The sequence below is a fragment of the Numenius arquata genome, chromosome 1 (assembly GCF_964106895.1).
Source record: "Numenius arquata chromosome 1, bNumArq3.hap1.1, whole genome shotgun sequence".
NCBI lineage: Eukaryota > Metazoa > Chordata > Aves > Charadriiformes > Scolopacidae > Numenius > Numenius arquata.
The window spans coordinates 68,399,293-68,420,933 of record NC_133576.1 but is presented as its reverse complement, the minus strand read 5'-3'; the positions used below and the strand labels follow the sequence as shown (position 1 = coordinate 68,420,933).

General features: G+C 43.1%; 2 protein-coding genes across 2 annotated transcripts in view; one reads left to right on the top strand and one right to left on the bottom strand.

The window, feature by feature from the left end:
• Window positions 1-8,702, bottom strand: part of GABRB3 (gamma-aminobutyric acid type A receptor subunit beta3) — a 196,075-nt gene extending 187,373 nt beyond the window's left edge. Inside the window, exon 1 of the mRNA XM_074147361.1 lies at window positions 8,602-8,702. Coding sequence (XP_074003462.1) covers window positions 8,602-8,702 — 101 coding nt within the window. The remainder of the gene's footprint in view (window positions 1-8,601) is intronic.
• The window catches only part of GABRA5 (gamma-aminobutyric acid type A receptor subunit alpha5), a 58,114-nt gene extending 42,461 nt beyond the window's left edge, over window positions 1-15,653 (top strand). The window contains exons 6-9 of the mRNA XM_074147392.1: window positions 7,002-7,145; window positions 12,821-12,973; window positions 14,380-14,591; window positions 15,351-15,653. Of these exons, the coding sequence (XP_074003493.1) occupies window positions 7,002-7,145; window positions 12,821-12,973; window positions 14,380-14,591; window positions 15,351-15,653 (812 nt within the window). The remainder of the gene's footprint in view (window positions 1-7,001; window positions 7,146-12,820; window positions 12,974-14,379; window positions 14,592-15,350) is intronic.
• Window positions 15,654-21,641: the final 5,988 nt, after the last annotated feature.

The window sequence follows — 21,641 nt, the reverse complement described above, 5'->3', positions numbered from 1 at the left end:
AGAGCTGATGGATGTCACCCATTGTCCCATCTACATGATACTGTGCCATTCCAAAAAACGTCCATTCTGAGCATTTCATTTCTACTCGCATTTGGAGCACTGTGTCCCATTCTGAGCTCCTCAGTACAAGAAAAATATGGACTTTGTGGAGCAAGTCTGGCGCAGGGTGACAAAGATCACTTAAGGACTGGGAGGAGAGGCTGAGAGAGCTGGGACTGTTCAATCTGGAGAAGAGAAAGCTCAGGGAGACCTAATCCATCTGTATTGATACATGATGGAAGGTAACAAAGAAGAGGGAGCCAGGCTCTGCTCAGTGGTGCTCAGTGACGGGATAAGAAACAGTGGGCACAAATTAAACAACATTAAATTCCATTTGAACATGAGAAGACATGTTTTTACTGTAAGGGTGACTGAGAATTGGAACAGGTTGGCCAGAGCGGCTGTGACATCTCCTTCTGTGGAGATATTCAAAACCTGACTGGACATGGTTCTGGAAAATGTGCTTTTAGTGTCCCTGCTTGAGCAGGGGGTGGGACTGGATGATCTCCAGAGGTGCCTTCCAGCCCCAACTATTCTGTGGTTCTGTGTGATGCAAATTTGTAATCCCATGTGTTTATGCACATTACACTTCTTGTCCATGGCACGTATTTAAAATCATGAACGCTGTTTATCCATATGCTGTAAGCTCATGCCAATTTAAATGATCAGTCTTAATTCTATGATTTCAGGTCCCTAAAGTAATTTCCATGACCCTCAAATTCTCCCAAGAACAGCAGAGTTCATCACACTGGCAAAGTCTTCATTTTAGGCTCTTATTCATGGAATGCGTGAATACATTTCTCTTAGTATTTAAATTGCTGTTTTACTTTAATAACTTACTGTTATAAAAAGCTATTTCCCCCTAGGCCCAGTCCATGCATATTTAGTACCATGTCTTGCTATTTTTATATTTAAAATTACATTTTTACTAGATCTCTTTTCCACTAGTTCTTCCTATAGAGCGATCTCATTTGTACATCGATTCATTCTTATCAAACCAATTTATTGAGAAATTCCAGTTACAGAGCTCAAACCTGGCCTCAGTTGCAGAGGTTCAACCGTTGATAGATACTTTGTAATGGGTTAAAAACTATTTGTGCACAAATCAGAAGAAACCCAGCCTGACTCTTAGAATTCAAGCTAGTGTATGATGTCATAGTAGCAGCACTGGTTTACTGCTTGCAGAAGTCTTTGAGAAGCTGTAAATCTGGATCTCTATTGAGTTGTGTAACAGTATCTAAGTGAGTCAAATGCATTAATGGATAAATAGGATAGAAAGGTAGAGATTTGTATGCGTATTCAGATTGTAATTAGAGCTTCTAAAAAAGCTGACAATTTATGCACATCTTTCATAGTCAACAGGCTTTGATGGGGATTAGCAATATTCCCAAGACTAGACTGTCTGACGAACCTGTGGCATGTACTAAATATGATGATAAAGGCTAAGACTGTAACTGCACAATTGTTATGAATAAAATAGAAAACAAGCCAAAACTCATCTTTCTACAGGGTATCTGTAAGTGAATTCAGCCTCCAACTGGCATAATTCTGAAAGAAAAGTTCCAGCCATGGTTTGTCGATAAACGGTTTGTTTAATTGTGGAATGCAACTTAAGCATGCAGGGTGGGCACCCATACACACAGATTCCACATTTCACAGGTTGCCTTCACTTAATTATGCAGGCACTGGTTTTATGGCTTCCTGTGAGGTCTGTAGAAGGATCTGGGGGGTGTTTTGGAGAGGGATTATTTTTCCCTAAATTATTTTATGCCCTGTTTTGTAGATATGAAAACTTGCTGGCAGACATCGGTGCTGATTTTTTTTCATGGATTATAGCTTCAAAAAATCAGTCCTAGAAATACATCTAGGTCCCATGGATATAAAGTTTGGACTCAGCAATCCACACTTAGGTTTATTTGACTTAAGGAGCCAAAAAAATACTCTTTTTTTCCTTCTTTTTTTTTTTCTTCTTTTTTTTTTTTTTTTTTCCTTGGAGTTTATTCCAATGTGGAGGAGAGAGAAAGTGGAGAAGGGAGACTGTCACTAGCCACAGGTGCCACCACTGCCCTGCAGTGGGGACAGTGGCAGGAGAAGACTCCCTGCTTGTGGGCTGCTTGTTGAATGTACAGGAGGATGCAGCACTGATAGCACTGTTTTCATTTGCAAATGAAAACAGGGAAGACAGGGCACCCCTCAGTGCCAAGGCGAATGGCAGGGATCCTCCAGGTCTTACCAACTGGCTGCTCTGCTTTGTCAGGCTTTTGTCTTAATGTATTTCCTCACTTGGGCTGTGGTCGCTCCTGTGCCCTCTGTTCACTGGCGTAAGAAAGACCATGTCATGCTTTCCTTGCCAGACATAGGAGAGCAGGACGAAGGTGGGAGAAGAGCAAAGGAGATCTTCACCATTTTTATATTGTGTGGTGTGTGTTGGATGTTAGAATGTAGAAAAAACGGATCTGCTCATCAGTAAACAGGAGAAGAAATTACTTATTTCATCATTCTGGTTGGTGATAAGCCTGCAGCCATTTATCAAATGTCCACTAGAAATAAACGTCTGTTGTCACTTTCTCACTTTTAATAGCATTATACCTCTGTAATTTTAGCTGTTCATCTCAACTGCTACCTTTTTTTTTGCTTTTTGAAAGACTGAGCTTAGAAGAGAATGATTTAATGAGGCTTCTTCCTTTCTTTGGCAAGCCAGCAAAATTAATGTAAAGGACACCAAATTAATTATTTGGATTCATAAAACCAGAAGAAACACACTTGCTTAAAGTAGAATAAATACCAGGCATTCTCACTTGCATTTTCATTCAAAGCCACTGCTTTGAATGTGAGTTTGCTTTTACAGTAACACCAGTAGCATTCTCCCAGCTTGCTAAACCAAAGCCTCTACTACATTTTTCTGTCACCCTTTGGGAGAGTCCTTGTCCCTCCTGTGTGTACCAGAGAGAGGAGGGGAGGGCCTTATTCCCTTGCCAGCGGTAAACCTTTCTTATAACAACTCTAGAAAGCATGAGCTGAAGTTCTTCAGGCCTTCAGCAAGCATGGCTGGTAGGCAACCTACTGGAAGCTTTCTTTAAGTGGAGGAAGGTTTTTACACAATTTGGTATGACAATGAATAATACTATCTCTCCATTAGCACCTGCTCTATTCTGATAGCAAAATAACTTTATTGTAGCCGACTCCCACACTTTCAGCTTTCAATATGACTCTGCCTAATTATACTGCATGGGTTAGCAGCAGCAGAGCTGGAGGTTTTGGTAGTCAAGTTTGGGATAATTGGAGTTTGAGGTTTCTGGAATGACGGGTCAGAAGGTTTGAGGTAGGAAGACAACTACCTGCTACAAGTACACAGGTTTATCTACTTGGAGGTTTATTTAGATGACCAGAAAAGAGATGGCCAGTGGTTCAGCTGACACACCAGGGTGCACGGGGTGGCCTTTTCCTGTAGAGTTGTAAATTTCTCTGAAGGGTACTCATGGACTGAGAGGATGGCTGTATTTTTTTACATTCACATTCATGTTTTGACATTTTCTCCATTCTTCTCTTTCCCCCAAGAGGGCTTAGACACTCAGAGCCTGGCCCATAGTGAGGAAAGAAGGCAATAAGCCAAAAATCTTACACTGCAGCTTTTTAAAACCAGACCATGTTTTCTTAGGCCTGCATGGAAGATAGATGAGTATCATAACACATATGTGATCTCTAGACTGGGGTAAATTCATATTATTCCTATTTGACAAACTTCTTTGGAGGGGAGAACATCACTGCAGGCTGCATCGGGTTGGGGTGGGCTCTTCCAAGGACTGGCCTCAAGCTCTACTTTTGCCTGCCTGAGTGTTCTCTCTTCTCACCAGGTGGCCTGGGTAGGAAGTGGGTGCCGGGCAGCATCCCTTCTCTGCCATGGTTTGGAAAGAAAGCAGCCTCACAAAGTATCACTTGGGCATACCTGCGAGATCTGGGTGGATTTTTGGCACCTTCTGGCCTCTGTCTGAATGACAGATATTTTTTACAGGAGGAGGTGCTGGGCTTCTCCAGAGTAGGAGCCTCCAACCTAGTACCTGTGCATGTATTTAAGTACCTAGGTAAAGGCTGCAATTCAAAGCAGAGGCACTGATTTATTTTAGGACCCCCAAGGCTAAGGAGAGCAGAGGACTAAAGCATCTGAATACTTGTTAAGCTTTACAGGCCTATCTTCCTGTGTAGTCGCAATTTCAGTGGAATTTGGTTACAGTGCTCTCACCAGGAAGTGTCTAGTCGGGCTGAATTATTGTGTGCCATTGGCAGAAAACAGGACAAACACAATTATCCCACTGTCTGCCATCGTTGCAGTAACAGGGAACTGCTCACGTGGGGTACATCTGGATCATCCCAGCAAGAAGTCCAATCTTTTCTTTTCATAGGAAGTAACATAGGTAAAAATCAAATTCTCTGACAATCCCAAATCTGCCTGCACAAATCCAATATTCACTGGGGATATCAGCACATGAACAGCATATACCAAATAAGCATTAAAAAAAGAGGGCTTTCTGCACCACCTTTTTTAATGGACCCCTCTCCTCCTACTTGCCTTCTCTAGATCTAGCTTTGGAATTATTTACAACATGTTGTGAATTTGTAATCATCTCTGAGATGAGAAAGTATCTCAGCTCTAAAAGGGAAGGTGAAATTCCATCACTTTTTGTGATGCAAATATTTTTAAATAGGGAAGAAATTCCTTCTTAGCCTTTCAAAGCAGATCATGAGATGTAATTACAGTAATTTTACTGCATAGCTACAAATACAAGCACATGGAAGGCCTGTGGGCAGTCCTGCACGGCTGCATGGCTAATAAGGCATGGAGGATTTGTAGATCCTCAGCTTCCAAAGCCTGGATCAGCTCCAGTCCTGAAGACAGCAGCAACAACTGTCAGATATGTGACAAGAAAGATCTCATCCCATCATTACTTTCTAGTGACAGTAGTCCATAATTTTCTTCATCAGACTCTACCTGAAACCATCTTTCAGACACTGACTTTTTCTTTTCCTTTTGTCAGTAGTTCACGAAATTCACCCCGGTTTTAGATCTCTTCTGTATGCAAGTATCCAAACTCAGTGCTTGAATCACGTCTCAGCTTCTTGTCAGTAAGCTAAGTTGAGCTCCTTAAGCTTCAAATCGTGACTTGTTCTCCAGCCCATAGAGATATTTGTGACCCTCTTTTGAACTCTGTCCCCCTCTCTGTCCTCATTGTTTCCATATCTTTTCTAAGGTGTGGACAACAATGTACAAATAGCCGTAAATGGTCAGACCAAAGGTGTATCTAGCCTAGTGTCCTGCTTCTGGCAGCACTTCCCACAGATGCTATGGGAACATTAACAACAGTGAAAACAAGGTGCTTCTTTCTTCCCTGCTACCTGCTCTAGCATCCAAGTGATCTGCAGCTCATTGTGCTATGCACAAATGCTCTTAACCTGAACCAGGATCACTTCCCATTTTCTGTTTGACATTCCTGATTGTATGGATCCAGGGACCACCTTTGTCTATTTCTTGCCATTGCAGTGCTTCAGCTCACGCTGAACCACTGTCTGTGACAATTTTTAAGTCCTCCATGGAGCTGCAGCTTTCCAAGACAGCTTACTAGCTCTAGAAAACAAAACTCGCAGTCTGATGGAGCCAGTATACGTGATCTTTCAAGCTAACCTCTTGCTCTTGACTCTCAAGTCCTTGCCTGGAAAGCCACCATGTGTTGCCTCTTGCACAGATTGCAGTGAACTAGGATGTGATTTTTTCCAGTAGGAAACATTCTGCACCCCCAGCTTACAGAATGCAGAATGTGCGATATTAGTATAGCTTCAGACTGCTTCCAACTCTATCTGTATTTCACCCCCGATTTGGAAAGTAAGCCTTGCCTGCTTTCCAGAGGTTTTAGTGCAGTGGACTCCAGCCCACTGTAACGTGCCTGCAGTAATGTTACCTGAAAGCTTTCAGTGATCAGGGTGCCTTAAGAAATGTGAGACCTCCTTGTGTTAAATAAACACATATTTAAATGTATTGTCGGCTCCTGGAGTTTTTGAGACTTTATCTGCAGAGAAGGCTTAAAAAAATAAAACAAACATTGACTGTCTTTCTAACAGAAAAATGAGATTTCTTCATAATAGCATAATTACTCCAGGTGTTAGGGCATTAAAAATAACAGCAACGTTTATAGAGGAAGGAATGAGTTGGCAGTACTGCCACCACCTTTATTTCCTAGGACTTCTAAATGAATGTGAGAGAAATCTTATCACATTTGCATCTCCAGGTGTGCAGGTGTTTCCACACCACCATCCTTTTGCTCTGGTACACACACTCTTGCTCTCCTTCATGCAGTCTCACCTCTGAATCCTGTCTCCGGTTCCACAGCATCACAGGCACAGGCACTCACATCCCAGCTTCCTTTATCTACAGCCATCTCCTGCACGCCAGACCTACACTCTCATCCACACGTACATGTCCCAAAGTCAGCATGCAAACACCAGATCCTGCACTTGCACATGGCATCACTTAGTATAATTTATCTTGGAGATGGGACAAGACACACGTCCCTGTTGTTCAGGCACTTTAGATGCCCAAGTCCTTTCGAGGGGGGGAAATAAGCTAAATGCCTTTTGCAGCTTGCTGGGGTTTAGGAGCTGCCAGATAGGTGAGTCTGAGCTGCTCTTTGCCGAATCGAGTGGTTGTGTTGGATTATATTTATACCTCCACTGTTCCAGCCTCTGACAAGCCATCCCACACATCTGTGATATTAGAAGGCTTCAACCTAATTTATTTTTTTTTTTTTGAGCTGGGCATATGGGAACATGATTGTATCATCTTTATTTGTTTTTCTCCATTCACTCTCACTCCTCCATTCTTCCCTCTCCACACCGTTTATCGTTTAAGGATCCACTAAAATATTACACAGTGTTTCTTACTCATCACCCTCTTTTTTCCCTCTTGTCAACAGATGCTTACCCAAATTCTGAAGTGATCTATGTGTGGACTAATAGCACCACAACGTCTGTGGTGGTGGCTGAAGATGGTTCGCGACTTAACCAGTACCACCTGATGGGACAAACTGTAGGAACTGAAAACATCAGTACCAGTACAGGTAGGGAGAATATTTCTATCCCATGGTTGCTGATAGCTAGAACAGGAGGGGAGATCCACTGGCTCTGGTTACTTTGCAAGGGGAACAGGGAAGCATCGGTGGTACGTGGGGTGCTGCGGAGGTCCTGTGCAGGTTCCTGGCTACTTGGCAGAGGCACTGAAACACTGAGAGGGTTGTATGCTGGCTCTTGGGCACGCCGCAAGGCTGATGCTAAAGATGCATCCAAGCCCCTGCTGTTTAACGGGAGCGGTGGAGAAACTGCACACAGCTTCTTGGCCACTGCCTTTGCTGCGGCTGCCAGTGCTATTGCTGGCTTATTTCCCTGTGGGAGGAACCACCCTGGGAGGCAAACACCACCCACGCGTTTTGATCCGTTCCAATCATCGCTTTAAAATTATTTGCTTGATGAAACCGTGGCGGGGGGGAAGGGAGCGGAGGGCAGGTGAGGCTGTGGCTTGTGGCGTGGCTCAGTAGCGTGTCCGGGGGCACCACGTGGCTGGAGAGGAGGTGCCAACGCCGAGGATTCCCATTTCCTCCCGGGCTGCTAGCGGAGGCGCCAGATGTGGCAGCATTAGGGAGGCAAAGAAGCTTTAATCGCAGGCCGGGCACCCACGTGAGGCCATGCCCCCCTGCTTCTTAAGGCTTCCACGCAAGGGCAGCCCTGGGCGCGCATTGGCAGGGGGACTCCCGGGGGGGTCGAGGCCAGGACAGGGCTCACGTGGGCTCAGCAGGACCGGGGGCTTAACCAGGTTACACAATGCACTCGGTCTGGAGAGCATTAGCGGCATCCAGCAAGTGGGCTTCTCAGCCTGGAAATGAAATAGCCTGCCAGGAAGGGAAGGAAGTGGGATTTCCACTGCGGGTGGTCGCGCGGGGTTCAGGGAAGGGAAAGGGAAAGCCTGCAGCAACATGACTGCGAGCAATTCCCGCTGGCAAAGTCCGACAGAGTCTTCTGGTGAGGCAGCGTGTCCCGGTGAAAAATGATGGGCTCTGAGCCGAAAGCAGGGCTGTAGAGGATGAGATTAGTTAGGGTAGATTGAGTCAGGAACCTGTTACTATCCGCAGGAAGTTTAGGCGATGTGAAAACAGGTACACACACACTCACACACGAAGTTAGTGGGACCAAAACATGAAGGTGCATAAAGCTTTCTACTCAAACTGACTAAACATGGCAAATAGAGGGGCCCCTGAGCTTGCCACCTATTCTCCAAACAGGAGACAAAGTGAGGGAAAGCTTGCCTCGTCCAGCACAGGGGAGCCGCAAAACACAACTGCTGTCTCTGTCCTATAGAGCTTCACCCCCATCCTCCCCCATTTCAGGAGACAGCAAGCTGTTGCTAAAGGCAGATATCTAAAGTCCAGAGAAGCATATAGACAGAGTCAGAGCAACCACTGCTGAAAAAAAAGGACAAGTATACTATCTCCCATTAAAGAGCAAAGACAGTTTTTTTCTTACCAGTTTACCATCATAGCTGCGTTGTTTTCTGCAATGAATGGCAGCTCCCCTCTTGCCTTCATCATTGCCAAGAAAAAGATCCAGAGGATGTACTGGGGCATCTCCTACAAGCTCGTTCTGCTCCTCAGAGCAAGAAAACCATCCAGCCCAGGCAGTGAGCGCTCCAGTGTGTCAGCTCCAGGTCACTTCCAGTTTGCAGCTTTGCCTGTGAAAGCTCCTTGTACTCCTCAGCCCAAGGAAACGGGGCTCTTCAGATAAATGCCAAAGTTTCTGCCCAGTAAACACCTCCCTCCTGTATCTTAAGATTTAGGCTAATAAATGCTTGCTTTCCAACGTCAAGATTTTATATTAATGTCCGGAGTTACATCTGGGCTGGCTGGATTCTGATTGCAGGGTGGATCACAAAGAGCAGGACACAGATTGTAACCGGGGATTAGCAAAATACAAAAATCCGATTTTGCACAGGGAAAGCATCAGTCAGCGGTGGATTTTCTGGACTTCATCAAGCTCGTAGGAGGCCAGTAATCAGGGTTACTTATGAACGCTGTCTAAGGCATTTCTTCCTTCTATTAGAATTGTTGAACGTGAAAAAGGAAAACCAAATAGCTATTGCACAAATCCAAGTGCTTGGATCTTTTGTGGGTTTTTTGATACACGAGTCAAACTACACAGCCCTTGCAGTTGCATAGGCAAAATGTTTGTGTATGTGATAGGACATTTATGCTCTCCTTTCTAGCAGAAATGCTGGACCTGCACCAGTCCCTTAGGATTCTGTTGATTTTGTAGGCAAGCTGCTAAGTTTAGCTGTCTTCTCAGAAAAGATATCCTGGCACTCCTAATTCATCAACCAATCTTGAAATTGGGAACATTTTAGCCATGCCACGGAAAACAGCTCTGACATTTCCACCTGTTTGGGGTTGGTTTTTTTTGTGTTAACATCCCCAAACGTCACTCTCCCAAAACAAGATATTTGACTACTCACGCTGTTTCCAACAGGCCCAGCATCTGTTATGACCTGGTGGTTCAAGTGCTGAACGCAATCATATACAGGATTTGGGTCCAAGTGGATCTTACTGCCTTCTGCAAATGGTTGCCCAGTTCTGCTCCCCATATCCAGAATCTCTCATTGCTAACTTAGGATCTGCAGTGCCACAAAACAAAACAAAAACCCACTCCTTTATCTTCTGCCAGCTGGAGCCTGAGCTCTGAAATATCCAAAGCCTAAATAATAAAAGAAGCATTCAGCTCTTCATTTTGCACCAAATAATTCTCATTTTTTGTTGAGATGAATGTTTCCCCTGCATCACTGTATAAAGGACACGGGCATTTCTCATGGGCCAAAATATTCTGGATGTTGGCGTGGTCAGGGATGTGGTCTCACAGGCCTAATGTCAGGATCTCACCAGAACAGCTATTGGTACACCTGAGTCCAGGTATATCCAGTAAAAAAAACAAGCCCAGGGGCTGTTCTATCCTCATTAAAACATTGTGTTGAATTCCAGCATAATGGTGATGGAAGAATGCATGTAAGATCCTGGAAAATTTGTTAGCATGATCTCCAGAACTCGTATCACCTAGATACCAAAAAAATCCTGTAGCAGCTTTTAAAGCATAAAAAAACCCACAACATTAAGACCAGCAGCAGCACAGCAGCATAGCTCTGTGAAGAAATGCAGCCATTCCTGCTCTAGGGCTTTTCATTAGTGCTAAATTTGTTATTAAAATTGTTTTGTGCGGTGACGAGTGGACCCCATCAGGAACAGGATTCTCTTTTTAAGTGCTACATAAACCTATAACAAAAATTAGCTCTTGCTCAAGAAAGCTTATGGTCTAAGGATAAACAGTGGCCTTACAGAAATAAAAGGGAGCTTTGCCACTGCAAGAGAGCCCGGATTTTGTTCTATATAAACAAAAGGCCAACTCAGGCAGCTTTTGGCTTTACTTTAAGCAGTCGTCGTAGGGCATTAAAAACCAAGCTATGGGGTTTACTTAAGCCCTTAGTCTGCTGGAGGAAGCATTCCTAGTGTAGGCATTTTTGAAAAAGAACAGCATGGGAAATTGGAGAAGATACCAATTGGAAGAAGAGCAAGTACAAAATCAAAGTCGTATCATTATTTCAGTGGAGACAAGAGCTTTGATAGGTTAAAGAAAATGATAAGGTAAAAATCAGCTGTGGAGAGCCATCAAAATGTAGGTTTTAGTTCACTGCATTTTAGAAAGGAAAAAAGAGGGTCCTGTTGCTCTGCTGAAGCTGTGTAGATGGTTTTTTATTCCAGCTCTGAAAGCATACTGTCAAAATCAATAATGCACATCGTCACTCCTTAGCGAGCAGGGAAACTGTGACTCAAACACATCCCAGTGCAGTAGCAACTGAGAAACAGATTACAGGCACATAGACCCTGCTGCTCCTGGCATATTTTATGGGTATCCACAAACTGAATGCTCCTAAATAAAGAGCAAGTGGGGTTCCTCCTGAGACCACAGCATGTTCAGCATCCCTGGTTCAAAATTGCACTAAATGGAAAGGAATTAGATGTCTCTTCACAGGGATTTTCTCCCCAGTTTCACAGCATTCCCTGCCTATCTCCACATCCCTCTTCAGGGAACCGTTTCACCAGAAAATCAGACTCCAGAAGAAAGTCATAAAGATTGAGGCAAGCTGTCAGCTAAGGCATTTCTGTGCTATTCCAGTTCCAGTCTTTCTATCTAAAATCCTCAGCCCGAACAAGGTCTGTAAACTTCATGCAGAATAACGGAGCTCCTCTAGCATAACATACCAGTGCAGCTATACCTGCAAAGCCACTTTCACTGTAGACCTGTTCTCTGCTAATTAGCCATATTGTCACGTAGAAATAATCTGCCAAATCTAACTGCTTAGCAATGCTGGCTGCGGCTCAACTCAGGCTATTCACTCAAGGCAGAATCAGTCTGTTATATATTTTCCTTTTGTGGCTGGTCTATAGAGACTAACAGTCAAATCTTGCAACAGAGATTATAGCTGTGTTTGGTTTATTCTTGGAGGAAAATATATCTTTCAGAACAGGCATTATTCTGATTCATCCGTACCCAGATGAATGATGCATGCTTTTAAATTAATTTGATATCAATGTGAGTGGAGATCTGTTAGGGATTGAAGGGGGTTAGTTGTTTTACATTCTTACATTTTGTTTTTACTCTTATTTTTCTTAGACAAACTACTCTGTTTTTACGTAGTAAGATTTTTGCTTTGGGGAGCAGTTACCATCAATGAATAGCCTTCAGTAACAGCTATATGGTTTTACAGGAACAGTCTGAAAGAACCATTTAAGTTTTCATTTTTTCTGAAACATTAGCGAAGGTGACAGCTGATCTGTTGATTTTTGGAGTGCATTTTTTTAGGCTTTTATTGAAATTCAGAAGACCTGACAAAAGCCAGATTAAGGCAATGCTGTGAATTTGGCATATAAAAAAGGTACAGAATTTAGCACTGTGGTGGCAGTTTTCAGTGAATTCTCCATGCAGGCAGTACAATATTCATTGCCCAAGTGAACAAGATTTGGCACAATGTCTATCCAGAAACATTCTCTTTCCAAGGGCTAAAGTGTACCAAATCCTAGGAAAACTGCATGTACTAGAGGGATTTTGTTTCCTGGAGGAGCCATCTGATGGGTTTGGGTACTGAGATCAACAAGACATCCCAGGGTCATAAGCAAAGCTTGAATTTTTTGCAGCACCAACACTGGGATGGGCAGTCCCTGAAGTGCAGTGCAGAGGGAGTTCTCATTCGGAAAAACTGATGGCTTGGCAGTAACAGTTGCCCTAATGAGGTTAAGTCCTTCTGCTAAATCAGTTTTCTTAGAGTAGATGGCCTTAATCGTTACTCTGATAAGACAGTTTGCAGGACTGAGTCAAAACCAGGCAGTGCCAGCCACCCGGATTTTTTAAGCCTGTGAACATCAAGATGTCCCAGGTGCATAAAAGGACCACAGCCTTTCAGTGCAGTAGGAACAGCCAGTCGTTGTCTTCTTGCGTTTGGGGACTGAATGTGAAGACTAGCAGGATCTAGCAGCACCTCTGTCTCAAGTCCTTGTTTTCTACAGTGCAGAAATCAAGACATATTTCATGCAATTAAGAATGGCTGAATGGTTTCCTCAAATGGGGGGGTGGAGCTGGCCTGCTTAAGTTCCTAAATCAGTAAGTCTCCCATATTTTACCCACATGTGCATTTTTCTCCTTCTAGGCGAATATACGATTATGACAGCCCATTTTCATCTGAAAAGAAAAATTGGTTATTTTGTCATCCAGACGTACCTTCCTTGCATCATGACTGTCATCTTATCACAAGTGTCGTTTTGGCTAAACAGAGAATCTGTCCCTGCTAGGACTGTCTTTGGTGAGTATCCCCCTTTCTCCCAGCACATGGGAAAGAACAATCTGGCTTGTGGAAGTGATTTGCTGTAGCAAAACCACAGTGCACTAATGCTTATATCTACTTGAGATGTTAGATGTTCTAGATTTTCCCTTGTTCTCTTCCAGTTTAGATTCAAAATCCATTTAAAAACACTGAGCTTTTTTGCTAAAGTTATGACAGAAAGTGCTCAAGAATCAATTGTATGAAGGTTAAGGACAGAAGACAGAAGAATTAGATTAGTGTGATTTGTAGGGTTTTTTCCCACTCAGGTAAAATACTGGATTGTTTAGAACAAAACCCCATACATATTATCATATTTAGTGTATACTCTAGTTAAGCATTTGAAACAGATTTCACTTTGAGACATTTTGTTTATCTCTGTTTTAAGATGTTTATCTGGGAAAACCATGTAGAGGTTAATTAGTGACAATTATCTCTATTACCATCAAACAAGTTAATATGACTTTGCATTTAGAAAGTGTATATTTACTACAGAAGTTGTCATGGAAAAATCCTTCGGGGTCTCTTAAATGACTCCATTTATCAGTAGAAGATTGCAGAAAATAAACACAGTCTTCTAAATGAAGGCTGATGAAATAGAAAATTTTCACTAGATGAAAAATGAGGGGAGTGGGAACAGTTTATTATGTAAAAACTTCATTCAGCTGTTCTTAAAAGATTCATCCTTCTGTACAAACCTACTGAAATCAGTCAGCAGTTTGGATCAAAAAATCAGTTCAGCAAGCTGTATGGGGAAAATACAGGTACCAGCGTCGCTTTGCTGACCAGTGGTATCCATTCTAGGTTTGCAAAGCTGTAACTAAGAGTTGAATTTTGTCCTACTGGGGGCATCCGTCCACAGATTAAAGTAGTGGCAGCTCTGTCATTTAATGGCCTGTGGGAAAGGAGGAGCTACAGTCAAGGGAATCAATAACAGCCAACAATTTTTTATGTAAAATCTCCATGTAGGGAAATAAAATCAGTAATCCCACCTTATTCTGGCAGTTACTGCTAAATGGGTTGCTCACTGATTTTATAATGTACTGCTTAATGAGGGACACTCTATACATACCATGCATCAGTGTATGGGGATAAAATACCAGTATGGATTTGGTTTATGTAACAGCTGGGTTTGTGTTACCCCTAAAAATACTTATTTAAATACTAGAGATAACCAGGAAACCACAGAAATAAACACCTGAGGGTGGAGGCTTTCATTTTTTCTTGGGGAGCAAAGTATCTTACTCTTTTGGACTGTAATATACAAACACTGACTGAATTCACGTGGCCTTCTTCGGTATCCTGCTGAATTGGGGCCTGTTCATAACTTGTTAGGGATGTAAGGGCTACCAAACTCATCTCTGCCTCTTTTTTTTCCTCCTTTACAGGAGTAACAACAGTTCTCACCATGACCACCTTAAGTATCAGTGCCCGTAACTCTTTGCCAAAAGTGGCCTACGCTACTGCAATGGACTGGTTTATAGCTGTCTGCTATGCCTTTGTATTTTCTGCATTGATTGAATTTGCAACAGTCAACTATTTCACCAAGAGGAGTTGGGCATGGGATGGCAAAAAAGCCCAGGAAGCTGCTAAAATCAAGGTGCTTACCTTACATTTGTTAAATATCTAGAATAAAAAGCAGTTATTCAGCGTAGTTCAAATAACTGAATGGACAATTTTCAGCTTCTTTGTGAAAAAGGTATTTTATTAACTCATGACATACTTTCACCTTCCTATAGGGGAAAATATGCAAGGAAATATGCCACCTTCTGTTTACAGAGATAGACTATCAGTCTCCACCATCTGTATGTCCCACCACAGTATCCCCAATAATAAAGAGACAAAAGAGCAGTTCTGTGAAAACACAAACTTTCGCGTTTCACACTGAAATGAAGATTCTGGAATAGGACTGACTCTTAGCAAATGGTCTCTTAGAGAGAGCTCCTACCCACAGGCGTCCTGTAAGAGTGACACAGAGAGGGGAAGCTTGCTCAAGGAGCAATGAGTCCCTCACCACACTCCTTGCTGCAGCCAGGAGGGTGAGGTCCGCGTCTTGGCAGCTGCCCATGGGGCAGCAACCTCTGCAGGTGCAGGACTGCATTGCCCTAACAAAAGAGGCTGCTAGTGCACACACCAGGTGGGATCCAGGTCTGGCCAGCTGCTCTTAGCTTTCTCTGGTGTCAGGGAAGTTTAACCTAAGTAAGGGCTGTAAAATCGAGGCAGAAACAGCTGCTTGGGAGTCAAAGTCGGAATAGCCAACAGGCATTTGTTAGCAGGATTGATTATGGTACTTAGATTTTTGGGTTAATATCTTGAGAATGTGTTTCCACTTTCTGTTCTTTTGTTCTTCACACTGCAGAAAAAAGAACGTGAATTGATGGGAAGTAAATCAACTAATACTTACAGCACCGGGAAGATGACCCCCGCACCAAACATGCCAAAGGACTCAGCCCCATCTGTCATCTCAAACACTGCATCTGCCCCAGTGAAGCCTGCAGAAGAAAAGCCCGCTGAAAGCAAAAAGACTTACAACAGCATCAGTAAGATTGACAAAATGTCCCGGATAATTTTCCCAGTGCTGTTTGGAACTTTCAATTTAGTTTACTGGGCCACATATTTGAATAGGGAGCCTGTTATTAAAGGTGCCAATTCTCCAAAATAAACTGAAGGACTCTGAAGCCACATGTGAGCCATACTTACAAAGCAGATGCTACCAAGGAAAATTTGAGATCCAGACGACTTTCTACATTTGGGCAATATTCTTCAGGAAGTTTTTTGCATGTTTAATAATATGTACAAATAATATTGCCTTGATTGTTTCTACATGTAACCTCAGATGTTTCGGAGACGATTATATTACTTACAGCAACAGATCTTTATAAAAGATCAGAAGACATTGAACATGGCTTCTTTGCTGCTGAGTATCTTGCATTGATAGTTTACAAATAAAATAAGTTATATTTTTTAACTGTTCGAGTGTACTACATATCGTGGTTTTTATACTTCAGATGTACAGTCATACAAATGTAGGCTTAACCTATATTTTACAGAAGAGCTCCACTATTGTCATCTGATAGGTTACTGAGTAACGCCAGTTGTAAATGTGCCAAATTACTAAGTGTAGGGCTATGTTTGAGCACCTTTACTGGTTAGAAGTAGCTCATTACTCCACAGGTGAAACTGCTCAGCCCAATTTCCATTAGAAGTTAATACAATGCAGTAGATCCTAATGGGGCTATGCTGATTTTCACTGCTTGAGCCTCTAGCTTGCAGTGAAGTAATAGAGGGAGCAGGATGCTACTTGTGTAAATAAAGGTGGTGGAATTTTGCCCATAAAAGAAAATATGAAGTTTGTTTGGATTTTGCATTCCAAGGAAATTTCTCTAATGATTCTCAGTATTTATTCCAAAAAATAGAGATATAATGCATGAAATTAACATAGATTAGGAACATACTTGTGCAAATAAAACTTTTAACAACAGCAGTAGACATTTTTACTAGGGTAAAGTAAATTATGTTTGGACATTTTCCCAAGAAGAAGATTGTGTTATATTAGCAGAGATTAACAGTAAAGTATTCCAGTAATTCTCAAATAATTATTACTTGTTTCCCACAATGAAAACCAATTAGCCAACACTAAGCAGTGTGGTCAGAAAAAAAGACGTGCTTCATGACAGCAAGGTGTTTCAGTGACAATATTGACAGAAAGGTCTTTGTACTGTCCATCTGAAACTTTTCTATAAAACGCCTTGCTGCTGCCAATGTGTTTTGCTTTCACAATGAATGAGAAAATGCAATCTGAGTTTTCAGCTCTTTCCTCCTTGGCATCCTTTCTTTGTTCCAGAAGCTTTTGTAATTTAATTGTAATGTTTAAATAAAAAATGCATTCAACATTTGATTGCAAAATGTCATTCTTATACTGGTTGTCCTTTTAGAGAGACCAAAAAATCACCACAAGAGCAGAAAGAATTAATTGGAAAGCACACACACGTGCACTCGATCACATGTGTGTACATGACACATCCTCACTGTTGCCCAGAAAGGTACATACTGGGTAAAGACAGTGAACCGGGATGTTTCCGAGTAGGTGTTTTCTTCCTATGGAGCATTAGCCCCATGTTCTATTTGTAAAAGAGAGGGGAGTCCGTGCTTCACTTTGAGGTGAGGGTCTCATCCAGGACGGGGGAGCTATCTGGGCTTCCTGTGTGTCTTCTCTTCATCCCCTTCATTCTTAAATGTTGCCAAGAAAAAAAAATAAAATCTCACATATCCATTCCTTTTTCCAGCTTTTCGTTTTATGCTGTGGAATTAGAAATTTGCAAATTCTTAGTGGCCATGGAGAAGCCACAGGACTGAGTGGGTGACTGGAAGCTGGAAAGGAGGAGCAAGGGAAAGGCATGCCCATCTATTAGTAACAGTGCTATCCTGACCCAAGGTGAGGATTTGGATCTCTGTTTTCACCTAGGCTTCCCCTATGGCTTTGAGTAGCCACAGACCTCCATGTTCATCATTTCTTTGTTTTAAAAAGTGGGGTAATAGTATCTGAATACAATTAATCCAGCCCATTGGGGATTGAAAAGAGTGAAAAATTGCAGATCCTATTGGGAGGCAAAACTTCATAAAGTCCCATGGCTATTTCTTTTCTTTTATGCAGGTTATTCCCACAAAAAGGTGGGAGGCAACAAGACCTCCTGTTTCTCGGTGAAGGGCATGTAGCTTGGCCAAGTCCAACAGGGACACAGTGGAGTGAAGTGTTGTTCAGTATCTTCATCAATGACACAGACAGTGGGATCAAGTGCACGCTCAGCAAGTTTGCAGATGACACCAAGCTGAGTGGTGCAGTTGACACACCTGAGAAACAGGATGCCATCCAGTGGGACCTGGACAGGCTCAAGAAGTGGGTCCATGTGAACCTCATGAGGTTCAACAAGGCCAAGTGCAAAGTCCTGCACCTGGGTCAGGGCAACTCCCAGTATCAATAAAGGCTGGGGGATGAAGGGATTGAGAGCAGCTCTGTGGAGAAGGACTTGGGGGTACTGGTGGATGAAAAGCTGGACATGAGCCGACAATGTGCAGTTTCAGCCCAGAAAGCCAACCGTATCCTGGGCTGCACCAAAAGCAGCGTGGCTAGCAGGTCGAGGGAGCTGATTCTGCCCCTCTGCTCTGCCCTGGTGAGACCCCACCTGGAGTACTGTGTCCAGCTCTGGAGTCCTCAGCACAGGAAAGACATGGACCTGTTGGAACAAATCCAGAGAAGGGCCACAAAAATGACCAGAGGGCTGGAGCCCCTCTCCTGTGAAGATAGGCTGAGAGAGTTGGGGTTGTTCAGCCTGGAGAAGAGAAAGCTCTGGGGAAACTTTATAGAGACTATTTATTATTGTGGCCTCCCAGAAAGATGGGCACAAACTTTTTAGCAGGGCCTGTTGCGATAGGACAAGGGGTAATGGCTTTAAACTAAAAGAGGGAAGATTTAGACTAGATGGAAGGAATAATTGTTTTTTTACAATGAGGGTGGTGAAACACTGGAACAGGTTGCCCAGAGAGGTGTAGGTGCCCCTTCACCGGAAGCATTCAAGGTCAAGTTGGACAGGGCTCTGAGCAACCTGGTCTAGTTGAAGATGTCCCTGCTTATTGGAGGGGAGGTTGGACTAGATGACGTCTAAGGTCCCTTCCAACCCAAACTACTCTATGATTCTAAGTGCACACACATGGCACAGGGTATCCCCAGTGATTCAATCACTGAGCAATCCAAAACAGCTCACACTGGGCAACTCGTGGAGAGGAGCAGACCTTTCTGCATATGCAAGACAGGCCCTCTCAGCTGCAGCCTCTTCTGCCTCTTCCTATGGCCATAGAGATGTACAATGAATGCAGTGCTAGACTCCTGGAGGCTGAATATCCAGACAAGGGGAGGTAAGCCCAACATGCTGTCAAGGGCTAGCAAACATAACAATTCCTCTTAATAAAGGGGTACACAGCTGGGCAACTTTTATTCTAACCATTTCATATGGGTACACGTTCCTCCTGTGGCAAGGCAAAGTGACCATGCAATGAGTGGCTTGCTAGGTTCTTACTGTTAATCACTGAGGGAAACTGCCTGCAGCTCTACAGATAAGTGTTTGTTCACTGTCTTTGACTCTTTTCCTGTGGTTGATGATGATAGGGCCTGCCATTGACACTCATGGCAGATGGATGTCATGGGTAATACATCTGGACAAGGCTTCTTGCTAGGAATCATTTTACCAACAGCTTGCTGTTTCTAGTCTCACCAGAATAACAGGTGAGATGTAATTCTTGCAACATCAGTGACACAGCATAATGCATCAAACTAATCTTGCTCAACCAGGTGTCTGAGGATGATAGTTAGGCTGATGAGGACCCATCAGGAGATAGTCCACATGATGACTTGCCCTTTTTTTGACCCCATATGTACACACACTACCATGTTGTTGACGGGTATGTATCAGCATCTGTTCCCTTCCCAATCATTCTTACAGCCTACAAGTGGCACAGGCTCAAACTTTTTTATCACACATTATTATATATGATAATATTTGCAATTGCAAACTCGGGCTCTTAACACTCAGATACCAAACATACAAGTTACATGAAAAACATGGTGGTTTTGGTTCTGGTTTTGGCTCAGTGTTTTGGTGGGTTTTGGGGTTTTTGGGGGTTTTTTTTTGGTGGTGGTGGTAGTTTTGGTTTTTGGTTTTTTTGGTTTTTTTTTTTTCCACAGGAAGAATAGGTAGTTGTAGGGTTTTAAAATAAAAGCAGTTACTGTTAAGGAACTAACGGGACAGCCACTAACAGGTTCTGTGGGTACAAGTTCAATTAGGAGCATGGGGCTGTGGCACAATTCTCTAAATAGAATAAACTATATCAGGATCCTGGTACACTGACTGCTAGAAGCTAGAGGAGTAATTGGGAAGAATATCATACGTTTCTCTTACTCTTTCTCCAGGCTTTCTGCTTCTGGCCCTTTCAGAGGAAGGATACTGCCCTGTCCAGACCTTTTTCCTGACCCGGTACAGCTACTCAGCAAATGTTCTGCAAGAGAAAGCTGGAGCGCAGGAATGCCTAGTCAGACATTAGGCCGCAAAGTACTTGTGAAAGTGGCACCAGTGCGTCTGGGACAATACAGAGGCTGTATTTACCACACTGTTGAAAACTATGAGCAATCTGTGAACCTCCAGAGAACACCATACATGCTAAAAGGATGTCTGAATACACAGGAATCCCAAAAGAAGAACGAGAAAGAATCATAACAAGTTGCTTTTCATTTTTTTTTTTTTGTTTGTTTGTTTAATCGGTTGGACTAGATGATCTTAAAAGGTCCCTTCCAACCTAGGTGATTCTGTGATTCTGTGATTTTCCTCAAGCTTCCACAAAAAGCCTCCAGTGCGAGGCTTTTCACTACATGAACAAGAAACTCAGAAGTATCTTTAAAGCATCTTCTCCAGAGCCGTTCTGTCTGCCCCAGAGGGTTTTCTGTGCTTGATTTATTTGTTTACACCCAAGCCTGACTCTTACTCTGAATGGCTCAGCATCATTTTCTGGTCTCCATTGCAGGATTCAGTGTCAGGACATCTAAATCTGACCAGTTTTACTTACATGGTCAGTCTCCTTGTCTTCACTGAATATGGAACTGATAAGGGAGATAACACTCAAGGGTTAATGGCAGGGCCATTGCTTGGTTTAAGCTGTGTATCCATCGCCTTAAGCCATTGATAAGGTATTTAGGCAAAAGAAAGGATGTGTTGAAACCATAAAGTGGTCACGTCGGCCTCGATGGGAGATAAGGGAACAATTGGTATACAGAGTGATCATCTGGTTTCCCAACCCCGTGGCCTGGAGCAACACATTAACATTAAAAGCGAGAGGTACACAGCGAGGAAGACATGGCCTTCATCCCCGAGACCCCGGCCCACGACCACCAGGAGACACTGCGCATGTGCAACGGGGAGGAGTTAAAGGCAGAGACCATGGAAATGATTTCTCGTAACTCATTGTGATAACGACCGCCTTTTCGGGGAAAGGTTATGGATATGTATAGGCGCCCCTTGAATATGTAAGATCTGATTGTATAAATCCTAAGCTAACTGCCGCGGTGGGTGCGCACGATTTTGGTGGGGTGACCCCCCGTGCTGCCCGGCGCTGAATAAACATACCTACTTTACAACCCCACAGGTTGTGGAGTCTGCTTTCCGCACGTCAGAACTACCTGCAAACAGTGGATTTGCAAGGTTGCAGTATCAGGCCCTTTGCTTTAATTTGGTAAACACTTTGTTGGAGTTTACCTGATGTGTAGAGAACCTGTTAATTACCTAACAAAGGCATATGGCACCACAGACGTTCTATATATAAACCACTTCTAGTTGTATTGACTGTTGCTTTCTGTGTTTGAAGGTAAAGACAGAAAATAATGATTAGAACTCATTCTGTTATTGTGGATTTGCTAAACCAGGTTGAAATTTCCTGAAGAAACCATCTATCTTGCATTTCTTGGGGAAGCCCACGCACTCCTAATCCTTGCTGAGAACAGAAATGGTAGAAGAAGAATAAGCCACCTTGCAGTGTGTGCTCCTGCCTGAACAGTAGGTGTTATCCCATAGTTTGGGAGATGCTTCAATAAGTCGCTTGATTCCAG